This window comes from Diplotaxodon limnothrissa, linkage group LG23 (assembly GCF_057381915.1).
Source record: "Diplotaxodon limnothrissa isolate DT_005_m linkage group LG23, D_limnothrissa_male_GT1.1, whole genome shotgun sequence".
Lineage (NCBI taxonomy): Eukaryota > Metazoa > Chordata > Actinopteri > Cichliformes > Cichlidae > Diplotaxodon > Diplotaxodon limnothrissa.
In genome coordinates this window covers 217,259-239,131 of record NC_140617.1, presented here as the reverse complement: position 1 = coordinate 239,131, position 21,873 = coordinate 217,259, and the positions used below count along the sequence as shown (strand labels likewise).

Genomic DNA, 21,873 nt, shown 5'->3' with positions numbered 1-21,873 from the left:
TCTTACGAACTGTGTACCTTTAATTCTTACTGCTGAACTCTGATAAAAACTTAAGTCCTCATTATTGGTCCTGATCATATTTCTAATAATGTTAGTCCCCTTTGTTGGACAAGTAATAACTGAGTAAAAGCAATCTGCTAAAAACTTGACATTATTTTCAATCACCGACTCAGTTTTAGCCACATGTCCAAGTCTAATCCATTTTTGCTTCATACAAAATGACTCCAGACTGCAGTTTAAGATTAAATCACTCCACGCTATGGCTCCACTTTAGATCTCAGAATATCACCCTCAGACTCTTCACAGCAGACAATCGATTAAAGGTTCCACAGTCCAGTCTTTAAAACAAAGGGACACTGTGCTTTCACTGTTTTAGCCCAAAACTGTTGGGCAATTTTTCTTTGACCATTAGGCTCAACACAATCAGGTGCTATTGAAAAAAAAACCTACCTCTATAAATGGGCTTTTGTATAATGTTTTACAGTATTTTCTTATATTTTTAGCCTTGCCTGCATTGCCTATTGTTGTTACACATACTGTATATATGTCACTCTCTATAGTGAGAATGCAAAAACATAAACAGGAAACAGAAAAATAGAAGAGCAATGGAAGAATTTTTCCTCTCACAGAAACATTGACACCTATGGGTTTTTTTCTTTTTAACTCAGGTGATATGTAGTTGATTGAGAACAAGTGATTTAATTAAAAGCAACAAAAAGTCACTTAAGATGAGTCACTTCCTGCATTAAAGGCCAGCAGCTGAGCGGTTATCCGGGTTAGTTCATATAAAGCATGCACTCCTTTCACACCGCTAACAGCTGTAACTGATTCAGCAGTGGCTTAGCCTCCGCTCACACTCAACTGCACCTTTGCAGAGCAAGCACAGTCTGTAAATCACTTAATATGACCTTTAAAAACAAGTCCACCCTCATGCATTTCATTTTAAGATTGGTTGCTTCAGACCAAATTGGACAATAACACACTGGCTGGCAGCAAAAGGTGAAATAAGGCTACTCGGCATTGTGAGACTTCCCATGGACAAAATCTCTACTCAGACAGCAGAGCAGCACAAACACAGCCTAATTATCTGTGCTGGGTCACTGTTCCTGCTGCTCAGCACAATCTCTCACTCCACAAACCAATCTCTGGGTATTATTCATGTCCTCTTTAAAGCATCTCTGCTGCAGAGCAAGGATACAACCAAAGCTGTCACTTCTCCCCTTGCTGATCACCACTGATAAATAAGAGTAAGAAAAAAACACAAAGAAGAATTCATATAATGTCAGTATAATGTAACAGAGGCACAACATATAATATGTTGCCCAGTTTTTCCAGTTTTCTAATTGGTTTTTATTTTCATTCACTCAGTAAAAGGACTAGATGTTACAGTCCCTGGTAATGCATTGCTTTAAATAGAGAAAATCTTTCAGGGATGGCTGTTATGAGGAAAAGTAGCCCAGAAACTTTACCAGCGGCACATATCGTTGTGTGCCTCAACTTTCGGTCTTTTACCCAGGCTAATCTGCCATGTTTCCTTGGTTAGGTTTAGGGGTTAGAGATCTGATCTAAATTATCATATTAAAATTTGGGACACATCGTCAGCAGTGGACCTTGGATTCATCGGGTGTTTTGGCCATTATCTCCAAGGAGGCCCTGCCAGGGCTGATCAGGCCCCGGAGTGTGTCAGTGGTTTATGTTAACATTGTTATTTCTCTTCTACTTTCTCCTGTTTAGGTTTCTACAATTTATTCTCTATTCAATGCAACTGAGAAATACTTACCTCTTTAACATTTATGGAGCCTCGTTTTAATTTAATTTTCACTTTTGGCTTTTAATTCAGTTTAGTTTCAGTTTGTTTCCAGAGTGCGTTTGTTTATTCGTCTTTAAAAATGTTTAGTTTTACTTTAGTTTCTATTAGTTTCAGTGCTATTTCTAGTCCCCATTAATTATTATTGCACAGAGGACATATGTGAGAACAGCGTTCAGGAAAAGCACGTGACTCACAGTCTTGTACACACCAAAGTCTGATCAGGAAACAAACACTGAAACTAAGAATATTTCCTGTATATATCTTCAAATTTTATTTCAGTTGGTTTTCCAAGTTCACAAAATTGCAGTTTGAATATTTTTCAGTGGTTTCATTTTTATCTTTGTTACCTGAAATATTTTTTCCCACGTTTTGACATTTAGCTTGGCAGAGCAGATCCTAAAGAAGGTGAATGACTCCCCAATCAAAGCGACAAATGGCTTTTACGTCCACTGGACTTTTCTCATCTTGCTGACTACTGAAAGCTGCTCTTTCCTGTCGACACACATTTACACAGATCTTTCTAATACGCGCATTGATGATTACCTGTCACACGGCCATGTTACAATGACCATTTAGCCCAATATTCATGTCTCTGAGCCCGCGGTCAGATATTTGTTTTTCATAATTTCTCCAACAGAGGTCGAGCAGGGCCCAGCATGCACTCCAGATTTATTCAGGAAGTCAGCATAATTGTAAAGTAATATAACGCTATCAAAAGCCCATCCAACACTTCATCGAGCATATGGCAGATTGTGCTCAGCGCACTTCATGCTTGCTAACTAACAGGACCTTCATTAAAATTCTGCTTGTGGCCATGGCCTGCAGAGCAACAACAGGAAATGTCACATTTCCTCGCTGCCAGCATTATGGACACGCTACACAATGACATCACCGGTGGCGGCTGCTTTCCTCTCCAAATGATGAAGAAATGGCTGGCAAATTGAGACCAGCTGCACCTGAAGTGTTGTGAGGATTCGTAGTACCAATAATGAACTGGATGTGACCTATTCAGCAGCTGCTCTGGCAACCCTACAAATTGGTGCATCAAAGGCAAAGTGATTAGCATTTCATGGTTTGGAAGGTGAGATAAGCAGGAATGGTTATGTAATTATTGTTCTGGACACCAAGCAGCTCCGAGTCCAGCTCATCTGGATCTCAGTGCATGACACACACTCCAATAACCTGCTCTTCTTTCTGTAGTAACCTGAGGGTTTGTTGGTGCCATAGAGATGTGATTGTGTGATAACAATCATGAAATACCAGCTGTGTTCAACCATATGCCACGCGCACACATCAGTTTGCAGAGAGAAGTCACAGTGGGCTTAGCCGAGAGGCCGCAGGTTCAGTATGTGCCGTCACATGCTGTCGTTAAATAATGTGCACCACGAGCATGTCGCCCCCCAAAGGACAGAGTTGTAGAAGTTTACACACTCATAGGGATTTGACAGTATAGCTCTGCTGTCATGTGAACCAGTGGCCTGAATTTCCCCTCATAATAATAAGGCTTTGGGGGGCTTTCACAGAGGATTTGAAGGGAGTTTAGCATGAGAGACATGCGAAGAGAGCCTGAACTGTCTCATGTGTTTGTCCCTGCAGCTGGTGAGCGAGCAACAAGAGAGCCGCCCGCTTCTAAGCCCTTCTATCGACGATTTCCTCTGCGAGACCAAGTGCGATGGGGTTTCCCGCCCAGTTACTTCCAACACAGCCGGTACAGCACTTTTATTTCCGCATTTAAGCTGATGATAATGTGCTTACATCAAGTATTTTTCTTTCATTTGTACAAGCATTATATTTAAATCTACTCATATTTAATAGCCAGGAAAACCTTTCTGAGCCATGTTGGGACTAGAACAAATGGATGTCACTTCCTCTTTTTATCCAACACGGCCAAAATCCTGGAGACGAGTTTCTTTCTTTTATATAATTTACCTGTGCCTCAAGTCAGATCAATAGACCTTCATATATTATATGATATTTTGATTCTTCACTGTCCACAGGTTGCACTCAGTGATGCCCAGTGCTTGCACAAACATTAGCTGTTGAAGGATGTACTGTATATATATATATAAAAAAAAAGGTTTTAGCATCTAACAAAGGTTCATTCTAACATTTCCTTTTCAGCTCTATTTGCAGTTTTAACACTATCCCTACTAAACACCCCAGTAATCAGTTTTATTCACCTCATACAATAATGTTTCCTGTGATTCTCACACATTATAGTGGACTGATTTATTTTCTACTTCAAACATTAAAACTGACTATATTTAAAGAATTATAATACAAATGTATTATAATTAGTGCTTTAAACGATTGTTTGTGCTAAAATAATCTGGATCAGACTCACTGTTGAGAAACTCAACCATCTGACATTAACAGAAGCTGAACACCATCTTGATTTCCGCATGGCATCGTTTGCAGATCAGACAGCTGACACATGTCATCTCTCGTCAGCTGAGAAAAATGCTGTGAGCAACTCTGTCTCTCCCTAATGGAAAAATCATTATGTTTAGGAACATAAACTGCAGAACTGAGGGATTTATTTCTCATTGTGATTTGGAAATAAGAAGTCAAAAATAAGAATAAAACTCTGTGTTTAGGCAAATTTCACTGGGTACAGTCTCCTGCTGCTGCAGTTTGCAGCTACATAAAATGATGCAGGTGAAGCAAATTTTAGGTTTGATTGTTTGTGAACTTGTTTTCATGCTGGATGGAAGTTTCCGGAACCACACGACACTTAACAAAATCGAACAAGCAAAGATAATTACGAGCTCAAGTATGCTAATCCACATGAGTCCTCCGTGATGATGCTTTCTCTGTTTCACTTCCATCTGCTGTTCAGGTCGACAGCAGCAGGTTTTTTTGCTCTTCTGAGTCTTAAAAACCTCCACAGTTAATTATGAATTGATGTCACAGGTATCTGGGGTTTAGAACCGAGTCAATTATACATCTATTTAAATTTGTGATTTAAAAGAAAACAGCGCAGAGGTTTGGGGGTCTCCATCCGGACCAATGCAGCTCTGACATTAACGCATTCACAGAAAGTCGCTTCACCAACACTCTTCTGCTCTCATTTTTTCCTTTTGTCATCACTTTGATGTTTACTTGCTAGTTTAAATAGTCAAAGGAAGGCTTGAAGGATGTGTCATTAACAATGTGTTCTTTATAAAACTGCTAAATATAAACGAATCAAAATGTAAATTAAAACAAACTAATTCTGGCTGAAAATCCTGAGTTTGGGACCACCAGCCTCTACCTTTCTTTCACCTGCACTCCCGTCGGAGCTACTTCCTGTCCTTAAATCACAAGGTGATGTGGTAGGATTGTGTCAATACATGATATTCTTGGGAATTGAAGTTTGAAAAGTGATTGCCAAAGATGACATTTCGATTGTTACTAGTAAATTAAACATTAAACAAATTAAACACTGATGTGTGCACACTTGGTCCATTCTTGGATCGTTGCACACTTGAATGTGAGTGTGGGGAGTAGCTTCCTTCATCAGTCACAAAACAACAGAGTGTCATTTTGTCTACTGGCTTGATTTTAGTTTTTGTAGTTGTGTCAGGCCTTTCGTTTTGTGATGATGGAGGGTCAATGGAAATTGTACTTATTAGTCAGTATAATCTTTCAGTGATATAAGTTTGCATATGGTAGAATACTGCATGTAATCATTTGTGTTTAGAAGTATATAGTTGGTGACATAGTGAAATGTTTCATCCTAGGGGGCCTGTAACACTTTAAGGTGTTTTAGCGTCCACCCCCACATCCTGGAGAAGTGTTTTAGAGTATATTTCTTAACATGGAGGGTTACACATCCCTCTAACTTTGTGGCCAATAATATGTTCTCTCTCCACTGCAGCAGCGAGTCACCGCTGAACAGTTTGGTCTTTGTCCAAATTGTTTCACACACTCAGAGCTCTGACGTGGCCCGATGGAGACCACTGGTACAAGATAATCAGCTGTAATTTGTCATTATGTTTTGGCTCACTGGTGTCAAACTGAAGAGATCAGGACTCTCGATGTCTCAGTGGTCATACTTGTTTACTACAAACCCACTGGCCGCTACACAGTAACTACTTCTAAATGCTTACTGAGGAGGTTTCTTCCTGTTAAAAGGGAGTTTTTCCTTCCCACTGTTGCCAAAGTGCTTGCTCATAGGGGGTCATGTGATTGTTGGGTTTTTCTCTGTATCTATGAAGCGCCTTGAGGCGACTTATGTTGTGATTTGGCGCTATATAAATAAAATTGAATTGAATTGAATTGAATTACTGTGCGCTGTATTTCTTCCTAGCATCATCATTTCAAGGAGACTCTGGGTGGCAAAACAATTTTTACATCACTGTCTCTTCATAAAGCGTTCGTGATTCTTTTGATGCTGGAAACTCTTCAGGCAAGCATCCACACGAGTGTGTCTCCCTTGATTTCTAATTGTATTTGTCATCTAAAGAGCACAAGGCTGGGAAAACGAGCACACTCTCTAATTATGTAGAGATTTCAGTCAACAAATACTCTCAGTTGCTTGACATGAAGCAGCAGCATGCCGGTTATGCAGTCACGTACCTGCACTTTTAAGCTCGTATGGCTCAAAAGACGTCGTCGGCTCCTCGGAGGCGAGCAAGAAAAGTTTGTGGGTTCCTCAAATATCCAGTGTATGAAAACGTTTTAGTGTGGGTTTTAGCACGTCATGAATTTTTAATCTAACCTCACAAAAACATGTCATGTATTTGGTTTGCAGTGTTTCTCACTAAACTACTGATGGGAAATAAAGGAAGCGAGTCTACTGCAAAAGGACAAAATGCCACGATAGATACGATGCAAAGGTTTTTAGTCCCCACTCATTTCTTAATATTTTTGCTTCCAAGGAGCCAGACTCTCTTAGAATTTTTTAAATAGCCCTGAGCAGGAGTTCTTCAACCTCTGAAGATCTTTTTCATTTTTAGTCCTCTCCTTGTACCTGAGCATTTTCACAGTAATGTTTTCTTGTTTGTTGAGCCACCTAACATGACTCATGCTTGAGTTACTGCACTGACCAAACTGCCTCCAGAGCCCGTCTCATCCTTAGCAGACCGTGCAGTCATTTGCAGTATATTTAGATTGGCTGAAAAGAGCAGCAGCAAATTTTTAGATGCCCACCTAAGGGGGAATACTCCAGCTTAAGTACCACTGACAGGTCTACATGCCACGTCAGAAACCGTGCCGATCAAAATCAAAGCCCGTGGTGCACAAAAAGTGAAGCCTGCTATTCAGTCTCATTACAAAGTTTTACAAGTTTGATGCAACCTCGAAGGCCTCTTAAAGTAAAGACGCCAATAAAGTCGCAAATTACATTTGAGATAAGGAGATGGTCAACTCACAGATTACTAATTTTTAAAAAAGACCAGAGTGAGGGGGGAAAGTACTCTATGAAAATTTAAGTGCAATCCAACACTCCAACAGATTTGATCAAATTAGAACACGTTTAATGAATGCAGTTTCCATGGCTATCAATGATCCTTCAGATGACAGATGAGAAGCTAACCATGTGCCATCTCCTCACAGTTCTCTCTTCAACTCTGGACCTGCTAGATCTCAGCGAACCTGGAGAGAGGAGGAACAGCAGGGACAGAAAGAGTGCCCTGTTATCCCAGGGAGACAGCCAGAAGAACACCTCACACAGGAAAAAGACAGATGAGACAGAGCTGATCCAGGTGGAAGTTGAACATACGGCACCAAGCATGCGAACCCCAGAGAGGGCATCACTGGACTCAGGTAGAGAGACGCTCCAAAGTTTGGGTGATTTTCTGTCAGTAACACTAAATCACACTTAGTATCAGGGATGACCTGCTCCAATAAAACTGAATCCACTCCACGCTGCCAACACTAATGTGCAAACGTGGTCAATCCTTCATCAGCCTCCACTCGAGCCCTCTGACACACCTTATAACTTGAACAACTACAACTCCCATCATCTTGTGTGGAAGTGACCTCACACGTGCACAAGAGTGGCCACAGAAGCACTGAGTCGATTTAATGTAATGAAAGGGATAAAAGAAAAGAAACAGCCAGTTCCTTTTGTGTTTGAAAAGGTTAAAGTCTGTAACTGTGCAGAGCGAGTGTGGTGAATAACTCATGGGAGGGAGACTGGTTATAACTGTGATGTCATTTAAAGCAGAACTTTGTGTCCTGATAGATTTGTGGACAGCTGATCGTCTTCTCGTTTTTTAAATTTGTTTAGATTTGTTTTGTTTTTTAGCTAATTATTTGTACTCTCAGAAAGACGTGTTAAAAGGTTTGTGTTTCAAAGCTGGAAAAAATAACTTATCTTTGAAAATTAGTGTCACCATTTAATTGCACACCAAACCTGATTAATTTAGCTTTTTGTCTGAACACATTAGCGTTTCCCCAAATTAACAGAAAGTGGAACATCTGTGTATGTTTCACGGGCAAATTTGAAATGACATTTCTTTGTTTTTCCATGTTTCACTTTGGTTTTTTGTTATGTTATTACTGTCACCAGTTACAATTGGCTCACTGGATAAATGGGAAGAATTGAATCCCAACCCTGAAAGAAATGGCAACAGAAAATGGAAGCTGGAGAGACGACGTTCTTCTAAAAATTCATCTAATGAGTTTCTGTGGTAGGTCCTTACCTCTATATTACTCTGACTGGATAATAATCATATCATCTTTTTCATATCTGTCCAGCATCATTATTATTTACACTGGAAATCTGAATTCCCTGTCAGATGTCTAATAATCAGTAGCCAAAGTCTCAGAGCTTACGCAGCTTTTTGTGCATTAAAATTTGTGTCACTTTGTAGGAAAAATGTCCTTCAGACTTGTTTTTATCCCACCTCTAAGAACCGTCTTAGGCTACGTTCACACTGCAGGCGAAAGCACATTAAATCCAACTTTTCTGACCCTGCGACTCATATCCGATCATGGTGTGACAGTGTGAACGGCACATTGAGAGACCAGTGTCGGAGTGTTAAAGAACAGCTTTGAAATTCTCATGAGTTGTTTGCAAAAGAAAAATCACCATCATATTGCAGCTATCCCTTCGGCGCCAGCTGTGGGCTCAAGGCTGGAGCCGAACAACAACACCCTGATAACGACTGTGTTGAGTCTGTTCTTCCCATTCCCTGCAAGGCCACCTGGGTTGGCTGGAAGACTGTTTACTTAGCCTAGCAGGGCGAAGGACAGTCTCAGCTGAACTCTGGACACGCACACACATACATATACACTGATAAGCACTCACCGACGCATCACCCTCCCTACCCCGGATCCAACGCCACCTCCAACGCTTACCTCCCATCCGTTGTGGACACCGGGTCAGCTGGAGGCGCAGTCAAAGATTGCAGCGGTCCCAGATCAGATGTACACACTGGAACACTTTCCCATGTTGCTGTCTGTGTTTATTGTGCTATGGTGTGTTGATATCTGTGCATTCCTGTATTATCCTTCTGTGTTACACATTTCCATGTTTTTTTCCTCGCTACCTGGCCTGACCTGTCTCCCCAATGTGATGTTTGTGTATTGTATGTACGGTCGGCAAGGTCTGTCATCTCGGTTGTGGGCAAAAGACCTGCAACTGACAAATAAAGGCTATCTCATCTCATCAAATCCGATATTTTCAAATCCGATCTGGGTCACTTTCGTATGTGGTACTGAATCCGATACATATCCGATGTTTTAGAAAGCGACTGCTGTTTGATGGTCATGTCGCATTAAATCCGTCTTTTACGTCACTGACACAAGACAGACGCCAACTATCAGCGCCCAGGAAGACGTTGTGAACACTTCCTGTTTGTTGGGAAGACGATGTTGGAGAAACGTGAACATTTTATTTGTACTGCTCCTCTCTAAAACAGTCATACGGATAAACTGTAATAAGGATAATTATTAGGCCATATGTAAATAACTTTACACTTATAATTATAACTTAGAGCAAAATTGGGAAACGTAAAGTCCGAAGTCTTTATATTAAGGCCATCAGTCAAACACTACTGCTTGGTCTGGGTTGTGTGTGACGTCTTCTTTTGCGCATGCGGACGCGTTGAGCGTTCACACTGGAGACCGTTTGCTGTCACATTGTATTTGTAGTGTGAACAAGCAGACAAAAAAAAATCGGATTTGATCAAAAATTCAGAATTGAGCATCAAGACCTGCAGAGTGAACGTAGCCTTAGTGTCTTTATGTTCAGGGTTTTTAGGCCCACGACTTCCTTTGCTTGCTTCTTGTTAGACAAACAGTCCTGCTGAACATTTTAGGTAACTGAGGAAACATTACTTTAGTAGACGGTGAAACAGGGGAGACCGAATGTTTGTCCACCTGTTGATTATATAGTGTTTTATCTGCTATTGGCAGAGTTCAAAGGTAAATATTTACCATGGTGATGTTTTATGCAAACATGTAATAAAATTACATTTTTTTACTGCCATTTTCTAATTATTCATCTTTAAAGCTCTACTGCCAACATGTTTAACATGCTGGCTCATCCCAGTCCTCTCTCTTTTTTCTTTAGGTCCATAGATTGTAAACCACAGATAGACTCGTCAAATAAGAATACCCTGGAAGCAAACACCAAACTGGAACCAGAGTCTGCACTGGCGTCACAAGTAAGTGCTCGGAGTGTGAGTGGAAGGCAGGAATCCTCATTAATGCACTGTGTGCGCACTCGAAGTCTTTTTTAACTGAGAAAGCTTTCCACATCTCCGACATTAGCGTTTCCCTTTCCAGAACCCCCCCCCAGCACCACCACCCTCCTTGAGAAAATCAAACTACATGAACATACAACTGCAGGAAAAGGCTGTGGAACCTCCCAGCATTGATTGCCTGTCGTGTCCTGAGTCTTTGTCTAAATCACACTTATAAACAAGTACAAGTGACCACATTAATGTCACACATTCTTACTTTGTGTAGGCTTTGTGAATGTCTGAGATCCTGATGTTTCCAAAAACTGACATCAGAGCTTCAGTTTCAGAAGCTGGAATCAGAAGAAGAGCACGCCGCTGTAAATAAAGGCCGTCAAAATGCTTCTTGACATTCACGTAAAGATTTCATGATGGGACAAATGGGACTCTATAGGAAAGATTATTAAGAAGCATGAAGCTGTAAAATGCCATAGAAGAGACTTTTTCAACATCACTCCATTTTCTAAACCACTGTTTATCAAATTTTGAGACCCATGGAGCAGACGCCAGGCAGGGAACACCCTGGAAACATCCAGGACAGGTTATCAGTTACCATTTCATGCTCCATATTGCACCTACAGTCAATTTAAAATCTCCAATAAAACTAACAGGGTGGAAGTCAGAGTACCCAGAGATGAGCCACATACGCACAGGGAGCTGGAGGAAACTGAGGAAATTTTCCCAAAAGAGGGAGTTCTGCAGGGATTATTTTAAAAAAGCACTAATCATCTTCAAAAATGTCTGTTTTTGTGACTCTGATAAAGATTAGTCCAGATGTTAGGAGTAATCAGTGCAGAAATCCTGGTCATTCCAAAGGGTTTACAAACTTTTTTACTGTATTGTTCTGATTGTTGCACTGTTATATACGTTTGAAGAACTGATGACTTAAGCTTTATTTACCAACTGCATGTTTATGTTGTGTTACAATGAAAGTTTGTATCTAATAAGACACCCTACTGTGTGTTGTTTACCCATCATTTTGTCCTAACACCTACAATTCTTCCATTTCAGCTCAACAGGCAGTATATTAGTGGAAGACATGTAAGCCTCCCTATGCATCCTTTCATATAACACTGAAAGACTTATACATTTGTACCAGTGAAACAGCATCACACCTTCTCAGAATATCTGGCTCTAAAGACCAAAAACAAGGTGACTGTACTGAGAGCAAAAAGTAAGATAAAGATCAAAGTTGGCTTGGGATGGATTCCTTTGTGGTGCTACTAGGTCCAAATGTCAAGCGCTTTCTGCCTTAGTTGGTGTCTCTGTGTAGGTCTGCATAGGGGTCTTGTTTTCAGACGCCATTATTAGATTAATAGCCTATGAATTATTCAGCAGCCTTACTCCAAACCCATTAGTGTTGAGCTCACCGAGCTAGCTAAGCCTATATCACCTTTTCAGCACACTGATAAATAATAGATTTGGGATTAAAGATAGCTGTCCGAGACGGGGGCCGGGGAGCTATTGGCAAACAAACACACCAAATTTGTTTTGCTCAGGAGTTACATTGTAGCTCGCTGACAGAGATACTGTAAAGAGTGGTTTTAGCTTCCCACACAGCAGGTACAACACGCACACAGAAAAAAAATGCATGCAAAGATGAGGCGGGTCCTGCATGAGATTTACATACACGAACTAACACAAGTGTATAACTCAACCGTCAAAGGAAAAATCCACCCTCGTTATTTTGTGGAGTTAAACATCAAGGAGGAGAAAGAATCGTCATTTTATATGTTTATAAACATGAAAAGAAATCTTTTTATGATGCAGTTACAGTGCATGCTCACTGTGAGCTCCAGCTTCACGCTTCAAGGTTTTATTGTTTCCTCAGTCCCTGCTTTTAAAGAGCTCATCCAACTGTAATTTGCCAGTAAGTCCTCATCCTATCAAGCCTTTAGTAAAAACATCATGTCTTAGAAATATAAGAAGGGCAACTGGAGGGCACATCCTCTGCCAAGACCAATGTCTGAAAGAAAGATTTCAACATTTAAAGGACTCTTGCTTGGCACACGCTCAGCCTCTGTGCTAGCCTTCATGAAATTAGCTTTTGTGGTTTTTGCATAATCTTGATAAAAAACAGACAGAAAACAAATGGCCTCCACCTCAGTGCCTGTCCTGGCAATCCCATCTTACATTTTTCTTTATCATCACGAGCTCAATAGCTCTGCAGAGCAGTCTGGTGCTTACTTACTTCCACTGCTTTTACAGAAACATTTTGCATTTTAAATGCAGATTCTTGGGGTTTCCTCTGGGCAGCAAGAAAAAGAAAACACAGACAAACAACAGCTGGAAAAAAGCAAAACAATAAATACCAACAGGAAATAAGACACTGCTTGAAATTCAGGGCTCATTATTTTAAACCTGAATACGTATTTGTTTTTTTAGCTATGACTATGTCACCAATCGACAACCTCTGTGTGCATGACTGAGAAAAGTCTCATTAAAAACAATTCTGCAAAAGAAGAAACATTCCTCAACAGCGATGTGAGAGACTCATCGCCAGTTATTGCAGAGGCTTGATTGCTGTTCTTAGTTATCAGGTTTTCACACAGGGTTCCTATAAGTTTGGACACACCTTCTCATTTCATGGTTTTTCTTTATTTTTACTACTTTCTACAGTGTAGATACAAACTGAAGACTTAAAATCTATGAAGCAACATATATGGAATTACCCAGCAAAGACAAAAATGACAAATAACTCTAAACATGTCGTATATTTTAGAAAGCAGCCATCCTTTGCTTTGTTGACAGTGGGTTAGGGTTTGTTGGGGTTTTATTCAAAACTGAAGGCACACTGAACCAGCATGGCTACCACAGCATCCTGCAGCCACACACCATCCCATCATTTATTTTCCAACAGCACAATCACTCCACACTCACCTCCAGGCTGTGTGAAGGCTGTTTGACCAAGAAGGAGAGTGATGGAGGCCTGGCCTCCAGTCACCTGACCTAAACCCAATGGAGATGGTTTGGGATGAGATGGAGCGCAGAGTGAAGGCAAAAGGACAATCAAGTGCTCAGCATCTTTGGAAACGCCTTCAACACTGTTGGAAAACTATTTCAGGAGATGACCTCATGAAGCTCATGGAGAGAACGCCAAGAGTGTGCAAAGCAGTAATCAAAGCAAAGGCTGGCTAGAATCTAACATGTTTTGAGTTATTTCACACTTTTGTCTTCTACATAATTCGTCTGTGTTCATTCCTAGTTTTGATGCCTTCAGTGAGAATCTACAATGTAAACATGAAAATAAAGAAAAACCATTGAATGAGAAGTTAATAGTGTATACACTACCAGTCAGGTGGTGTATACACGATTAACTGATGGCCAAGGCAACGCCCAATCACATCATCAGGTTGCACTGTGTGAATTGTAACCATGTAATCTAAATTCCATCTTGTTATGAACTAAAAGTGAAAAGTGTGGAAAGAAGCCCAAAAAACAACCACCAAGGATTTGGAATAAAAGTTGTTAAAATGTTGTCTGGTATGAAACTACAGCTGGACTGGAGATCTCACAGCAGAATAGTAAATCTCGCCACATTTCTGATTTAAGCTGAAGACAGGAAACTGTGACAGAGCACTTTCGGGTGGATTTTTCCTTAAGCAATCCAAATACAGAATCCTGCATTTGTGGCAACTTTTTCTTTTTGGCACTGCATGCATTTTGCTCTTCATGAAGCACTTTCTTGCACCCATTCTGGGTGACATTAAGATGAATTTTGCATTATATCTTTCCAGATGGGAAATGTTACAGATAATAGCTGGCGGGACTGCAAGCACAGGGAGCAGTCTCTAATAGATTTCCTAGCCCTGCGATACATACAGCTATTGCTATGTCTAGTAAGCCTAATGCATTGTATACGAGTATCTCAGAATCATTTACTTCTCAAAATGAATGCATATGAAGTTGTGTAAACTATACCACACTCTGATAGTGCAAAACTACTTGCGTGTAATTGGTTGGTTTCCATTTTCTCAGCACAGCAAAGCTTCATTATCCAAGTGTGTAAGTGGGAATCTATCAGCATATTCTGGTTTTACATTGCATGCACACAGGAGTGAGCCAGGCCGGAGGGTGAAATTGTGAGAGGCTGGATAAGTAGGATGTGGTTCAGATGAGGAGCAGGTCTGCGAGGCGAGGGCTGGGCGGGTGCTGACAGTAGTGATTCGGCTGGCCTTCCTAAGCATGTCAGAGGCTTTGTTGAGGCAGGGATATTTACTCATCCCTGAGAAAGCAGAGACGGCTGACCCTGCACACTCTCCCTGCCCGCCTGTCCTCCTATCTGCGCGTGTGTGTAATGCGATGTTCTATGTTTGAAGCGTGTGTGCGAACGTGATGGTTTGTCATGTGCAAGTGAGTGAAGGTAACGGAGCCTGTTTGCGCATAAATGTTTATATTACTATGAAATGTGTGCATGCATGTGTGTATGACAGGCTCGCTTAACGAAGGAGCAGCGGTGGGGGAGCGCGCTGCTGTCCAGACATCAGTCCCTGGAGGAGGAGTTTGAGCGGGCCAAGGCTGCTGTTGAGGTAAGCAGAGTTCTCTTTAGTACATCTGCCAGCAAAGAGGCTCATCCGCCGCTGACTTCTACTAAGACTTAACAGGAAGGTTGGATGTTCAGTTTCCATCAGCTAAACTGTTTCGTGCATGCACCCTTCCTGGCAAACACCCTCTTTTTCTGTGCGAGTTTCAAGAACGGGCACGAGTTAGAGAGACGGACAGCTTACTGGAATCCAGCCCTACTCATCGAAACAACATTCCTTATTCCAGCTTGAGCTTATCTTTGTAATTCACTAAGAAATGCAAAGAAAAAAACAAGCTGTGAAAAATCGTACTTATTAAACAGTGAATCCCAAGGAACTTAAACACTGTTCTTCTGTAGTTTAGCACGACCCCTGATCAGCTGGGTAAAAGTAATTTTCTCTGTTATCGACATGATAATACTCCTCCTGCTTTTTTAAGGGAAAATCTTTTGAGTTTAAAGAATTGCAATAAAGGTTCTGTGGGCATTAAGCCATGAGAACTGTCTTCAATATCACATTTCAACCATCATTGCCCATGTATTCAATTCAGTTCAATTCAATTTTATTTATACAGTGCCAAATCAAATAAGGGCGCTTTATATTGTACAGTAGATCGTACAATAATGGATTCAGAGAAAGCCCAACTATCATATGACCCCCTATGAGCAAGCACTTTGGCGACAGTGGGAAGGAAAAACTCCCTTTGAACAGGAAGAAACCTCCAGCAGAACCAGGCTCAGGGAGGGGCGGGGCCATCTGCTGTGATTGGTTGGGGTGAGAGAAGGAAGACAGGATAAAGACATGCTGTGGAAGAGAGACAGAGGTTAATAACAGATATGATTCAATGCAGAGAGGTCTGTTAATATATAGTGAGTGAGAAAGGTGACTGGAAAGGAAAAACTCAATGCATCATGGGAATCCCCGGCAGCCTACGTCTATTGCAGTATAACTAAGGGAGGATTCAGGGTCACCTGGTCCAGCCCTAACTATATGCTTTAGCAAAAAGGAAAGTTTGAAGCCTAATCTTGAAAGTAGAGATAGTGTCTGTGTCACAGTACGGCTGTGTGCAGGCAAAGGAAGGACCCAAACGCAAACTTGTAGAGACAAAGGTAAACTCAAAAAACACAGCTTTATTGCTGGTGTAGGGGGACAATACAAACAATACAAAACTAAACTGGGAAACTGAAGCACAAGGCACCACAGGGAAAATCACACAGCTATGAGGGAGGACGCAACGCTGACAAAGAGAAACACGGGGCTTAAATACACAGAGCGATAACGAGGGGGAATGAGCCACAGGAGGAGAGCACAGCTGGGAGTAATAACGCAGGACAGACAAGGGAAGCAAAACTAGAAACATTAACATAGGACAGACTGTGAAAGTAAAACAGGAAACACACGGACTGAACTCAAAACATGAAAACTTAACAGCAACTGAGACAGAACATAGGGACCTGAAACATGGGACAGAAAGGCAAAGTAGACACAACATGAACATAACAACGCCCACAGGGAAAGATCAAAACAGAACACAGAAGCACAGGACCTCTTTCAAAATAAAATAGGAAACAATGAAACACTGACATGACTACATGAACTTGACAACATAAGAAACAGACATGAAACACATAAAGGATAAGGGAGACTTAACACAAGGGTTGAAAACACAAGGGGAATATAATAAATAAATGAACATAGAAAATTTAATGAGCTTAAACATACACTATAAACATCAAAATGAACTAAAACTCAAAACGCTGGGTCATAAGACCCAGGATCGTGACAGTCTGTCTCCTGAATCCAAACTGGAAGCTGGTTCCACAGAAGAGGGGCCTGAAAACTGAAGGCTCTGCCTCCCATTCTACTTTTAAATACTCTAGGAACAACAAGTAGGCCTGCAGAGCGAGAGCGAAGTGCTCTAATAGGGTGATATGGTACTACAAGGTCATTAAGATAAGATGGGGCCTGATTATTTAAGACCTTGTATGTGAGGAGCAGGATTTTGAATTCTGGATTTAACAGGAAGCCAATACAGGAGAAATCTGCTCTCTCTTTCTAGTCCCTGTCAGGACTCTTGCTGCAGCATTTTGGATCAGCTGAAGGCTTTTCAGGGAGTTTTTAGGACTTCCTGATAATAATGAATTACAGTCGTCCAGCCTGGAAGTAATAAATGCATGAACTAGTTTTTCAGCGTCACTCTGAGACAGGATATTTCTAACTTTAGAGATGTTGCACAAATGGAAGAAAGCAGTCTTACATATGTGTTTAATATGTGCGTTGAAGGACATGTCCTGGTCAAAAATGACTCCAAGGTTCCTCACAGCGTTACTGGAGGCCAAGGTAATGCCATCCAGAGTAAGAATCTGCTTAGATACCATATTTCTAGGCTTTTCAGGGCCGAGTACAATAACCTCAGTTTGATCTGAATTAAGAAGCAGAAAGTTAGCGGCCATCCAGGTCTTTATGTCTTTAAGACATTCCTGCAGTTTTACTCATTGGTGTGTGTTATCTGGCTTCATGCACAGATAGAGCTGGGTGTCATCTGCATAGCAGTGTAAATGTATGCTATGTCTTCTAATGATGCTGCCTAAGGGAAGCATGTATAATGTAAACAGAATTGGTCCTAGCACTGAACCCTGTGGAACTCCATAATTAACCTCAGTGTGTGAAGAGGACTCTCCATTTACATGCACAAACTGGAGTCTATTAGATAGATATGATACAAACCACTGCAGCGCAGTACCTGTAATACCTACAGCATGTTCTAATCGCTCTAATAGGATATTATGGTCGACAGTATCGAACGCTGCACTGAGGTCTAGCAGGACAAGCACAGAGATGAGTCCACTGTCAGAGGCCATAAGAAGATCATTTGTAACCTTCACTAAAGCTGTTTCTGTGCTGTGATGAGCTCTGAAACCTGACTGAAGCTCTTCAAATAAACCTCTGCAGATGATCTGTTAGCTGTTTGACAACTACTCTTTCAAGGATGTTTGATATAAAGGAAGGTTGGAGATTGGCCTATAATTAGCTAAGACTGCTGGGTCTAGAGATGCTTTTTGAGTAAAGGTTTAACTACAGCCAGCTTGAAGGCCTGTGGTACATAGCTGATTATTAGAGATAGGTTGATCATATTTAAGATCGAAGCATTAATTAATGGCAGGACTTCTTTGAGCAGTTTTGTAGGAATGGGGTCTAAAAGACACGTTGATGGTTTGGAGGAAGTAATTATTGAAGTTAACTCAGAAAGATCAATTGGAGAAAAAGAGTCTAACTTAACATCAATGGTACTAAGAGTAGCTGTAGATAATATTACATCTGTGGGATGATTACTGGTAATTTTTTCTCTAATGATAAAAATGTTATTTGTGAAGAAGTTCATGAAGTCATTACTAGTTAACGTTAAAGGGATGGTTGGCTCAACAGAGCTCTGACTGTTTGTCAGCCTGGCTACAGAGCTGAAGAGAAACCTGGGGTTGTTCTTATTTTCTTCAATCAGTGATGAATAGTAAGATGTTCACTCATGATGGCTCGTGCAATGTGAATTTCTACCTGAAGCCCCATGGAGCTGATTTCCATTTGATTTCTTCAGCTCTTTTTTAATCTCTTTGTGAAATGATCACTATTGTGCTTCCTACAACGTAATCGGCCTGTGGTGCCAACTGACACAACAGTGTGTGTAAAATCCACAGAGGAGAGTTCATGAGTGGGCTGACCGAGAAAAATATTCACGACTCTGAGCGAGCTTGCAAACGGACGGTAAACAAACCGGACATTTTGCCTGATGTCACAGGATAAGTTACAGTAATTAGAGACATTATTGGAGAGCGCACAGTCGAGTGAAAAAAGAATTTATGCATTTTTTAAATAAAACACGACACATTAAACTATGTCGTTATTTATTTAACAAAAGTGAAAGAAGCAGCGTGTAAAGCACAGCCGTATACTTCCAGTTCTGAGGTTGTATTTTTCAAATCAGCTAAGAAGAGACTAATTTTCTTGTCCTGTCGGGGTCACCGTGAAACATGAAACACTGCTTACTCGCTTCTGTTTTGTTCCTAAAGTACTGTTGTCACTTTTCAAATTCTTTGCCCACCAAGTTACTATTTGACCCAACGATTACACGAACAACAACAAAGATTTCCCTGTAAATGTTTGTTCTTTCACTTTTCAAACAGGTTTATTTTTGAAACGTTACAGCATAGTCACTAGGTACAAATAAACCAAAAACACTGACTTTCTAAACTGGACATAGGATAACAGACATAACCACGAAGGTTGTGTTTCTGTAATAAAGTCATTTTACCGCTCAGCAGACGTCTGAAAATGGGAGTAAGCCCTGCACTGCTGAAGGTTACAATAGACTGCTGCACACCGAGCTACGTGCAATGATCAATAAATAACAGAAGTGAGAGGAGCAGCAGCAGTAAGGGAGTAGAGCCGCCCGTTCGGGGGATCCCATCCCAAATTTGACGATGACGTAACATTTCATATTAGCGAAAAGCTGCATCCACCCAAACACCTGTACAGGTTCTGGTCGTCCGGTGGCAGATAAATGATGAGATTTAGAGATTCTCCTTCTGAGAACGGCGTATCGATTCGTAACAGTATCTCACAGCCTTGATCGAGAAGCCTGAGTGCTGGCCTTCATTTGATGCGAGCCGTCAGCCATTTTGGCTTCGCTTGCCAATGCCAAAGACCTTAATCGCATAATTTCAATTTAAGCAGCTGTGCATATGCATGCTCTTTCATACTTACAAAGACACGGCGGTAGAGACAGCACAGAGAGAACATTAAATCAGCACAGCGTCTTTCTTCCAATTCATTCAATTAGACGAAGCAGCCAAATGTAAGAAAATTAGGACCCGGGGAGGATTCGTGGAATTAGCCGTCTAAATAAGATTCATTTTACGAAGCTGGCACTTATGGGAACCTGTAAGCTTATGCCTTTAGTGCCTTTGCACATAAAATCTGTGGAAAAGGGAGGATAAAGTGGCAGCGGTCCAAGACTACTAACTATACAGGGGAGATATATTTAAAGTATGCACAGTGCATGTCACACGAGGACGCCGTAAATTACTTTGAGCTGATGACAATGTAATGCTTTCATTAAACAGAGAAGCCCTGAAATTGCTGCAGGCTAAATTGTGACTTTGGGAAACAGCGTTTTGGCTGAGGGGCATAGGAAAAGGTCCCACAGTGGTGATAAAAATGAGACGAAGGTGACTGCGCACCCTCCCGTTTGATTAAAACGCAGCGGCTTCAATTTTATCTGACAGAATATTAGTCTGAGGCAGTCTTGGTTTAAGTTGCCTTTGTTGCGGCAATGTAGTTGCCGACAAGTTAGAGATGCAGCCCTGCGATCAAAAGGTCAGCAGTTTTAATCCACAGTCCTCCTGGGGAAAATTAGGATGGGGAAAGTAAATGAGTAATGCCTCCACTACTCTCAACAATCTCCATCTCTGTGCCCTCCAGCAGTCCACAAAATTGCAAATGTTGGAGCTGTAAAATTTTCAGCGTGAGAATGAAGACGCACAAAGCATCTCCTAAAAAAGTATAAATGTACCTGCATTGAAGAAAAATGATATTTATATATTTGATGAGTGGTGAATGCAGCATGAATGGAAACTTTCAAAATGTGGAGTGCAAAAAGTGAGCCTTTGTGCTTTGAAACAACACTTTGGGTCACTGAAAAATGAGCTGGTGAAAGTTCCTTCCAGTGTGAAGGTTTTCAGGAGCCCAGGTTCTGTGTTTACATGCAGACTTGTCATGTGTAAAAAACATTAGCATGGCCCTGTTTATTTGTAGGCTTCCTATATGTAGGCCAGTATTTGTACACATTCAGGGCTATATCGCCACATTAGACATGCTCTCAACAGCTATTTTTTAAAATTGAAAGCAGAAAAAAGTATTTGTAGCCTAACATGGAAACATAAGTGAAAAATAAAGAAAATCCATTAAATAAACTATAAGCTATAGTGCAGTATGTAAGATGCTGTCCCTTTATCTACTTTGATCCCACAAAAAGCTTCATTTGGCTGTTAATTAAACTTTCTATGTACTTTAATGAAATATGTATTTGATCCCCGATCAAGGGGGCGAGCTCTTGATGGCGAGCACAGAGGGAGCGAGGGAACACGAGGGAGCGACGGTGCAGATGTGACGGGCTGGGGAAACATGAACATAATGAAGCGAAACACAATGAGAGAAACAAGAACTCACACAATTAAATAAACACAGTTGGCAAGGACACAATAACCAAAAGCTAAACAGAATAAGCAACCGAGGCACTACAGAGTCAACCGTAGAATAACAAAGTAGACTAACATCATACAAAATGACAAAAACCATGAGAAAACTCAAAACACTGAAAACAAAAGACCCAGAACCGTGACAATAATGTGTTACCAAGTGGTGGCTGTGGTCCCAGTTATCTTCAAACTTGTGTAGTTTTGGGCTGATCCTCCACCTTCCTCATCATCATCCTTGTGTGGAGCTCCAGAACGAAGGCGACTGTTTTTTTATTGCTTCCATTTCTAGATGATCCCACCAACAGTTGTTACGTCTCCCGATGGTCTTGTAGCCCACTCCAGCCTTGTGTGCTGTACATGCATAATGACTTCAGATCAAGTTGATTACCTGTAATCTGCATGAAACATGGGCTCACAGGCCTGGTATCACTGGCAGCCAGAATTCCAGCTGGATTCAATGGGATCAAGTGCTTATTTCACTCAGTGACATTCAAATCCATTTATAACTTTTATCTAATGCATTTTTTCTACATTTTAGATTGTTATTCTCTCTGTCACTATTAAAATAAAACTACCATAAAACATTGCAGCTGCGTATTTCGTCAGCAGCTATCAAA

At 41.0% G+C, this 21,873-nt stretch overlaps 1 protein-coding gene across 1 annotated transcript in view; it reads left to right on the top strand.

Annotated features, from left to right (window-relative positions):
* Positions 1-21,873, top strand: part of pex5la (peroxisomal biogenesis factor 5-like a) — a 117,180-nt gene that overhangs the window by 75,861 nt on the left and 19,446 nt on the right. The window contains exons 3-8 of the mRNA XM_085347652.1: positions 3,407-3,518; positions 7,349-7,558; positions 8,307-8,427; positions 10,314-10,407; positions 11,494-11,523; positions 14,916-15,011. Coding sequence (XP_085203778.1) covers positions 3,407-3,518; positions 7,349-7,558; positions 8,307-8,427; positions 10,314-10,407; positions 11,494-11,523; positions 14,916-15,011 — 663 coding nt within the window. The remainder of the gene's footprint in view (positions 1-3,406; positions 3,519-7,348; positions 7,559-8,306; positions 8,428-10,313; positions 10,408-11,493; positions 11,524-14,915; positions 15,012-21,873) is intronic.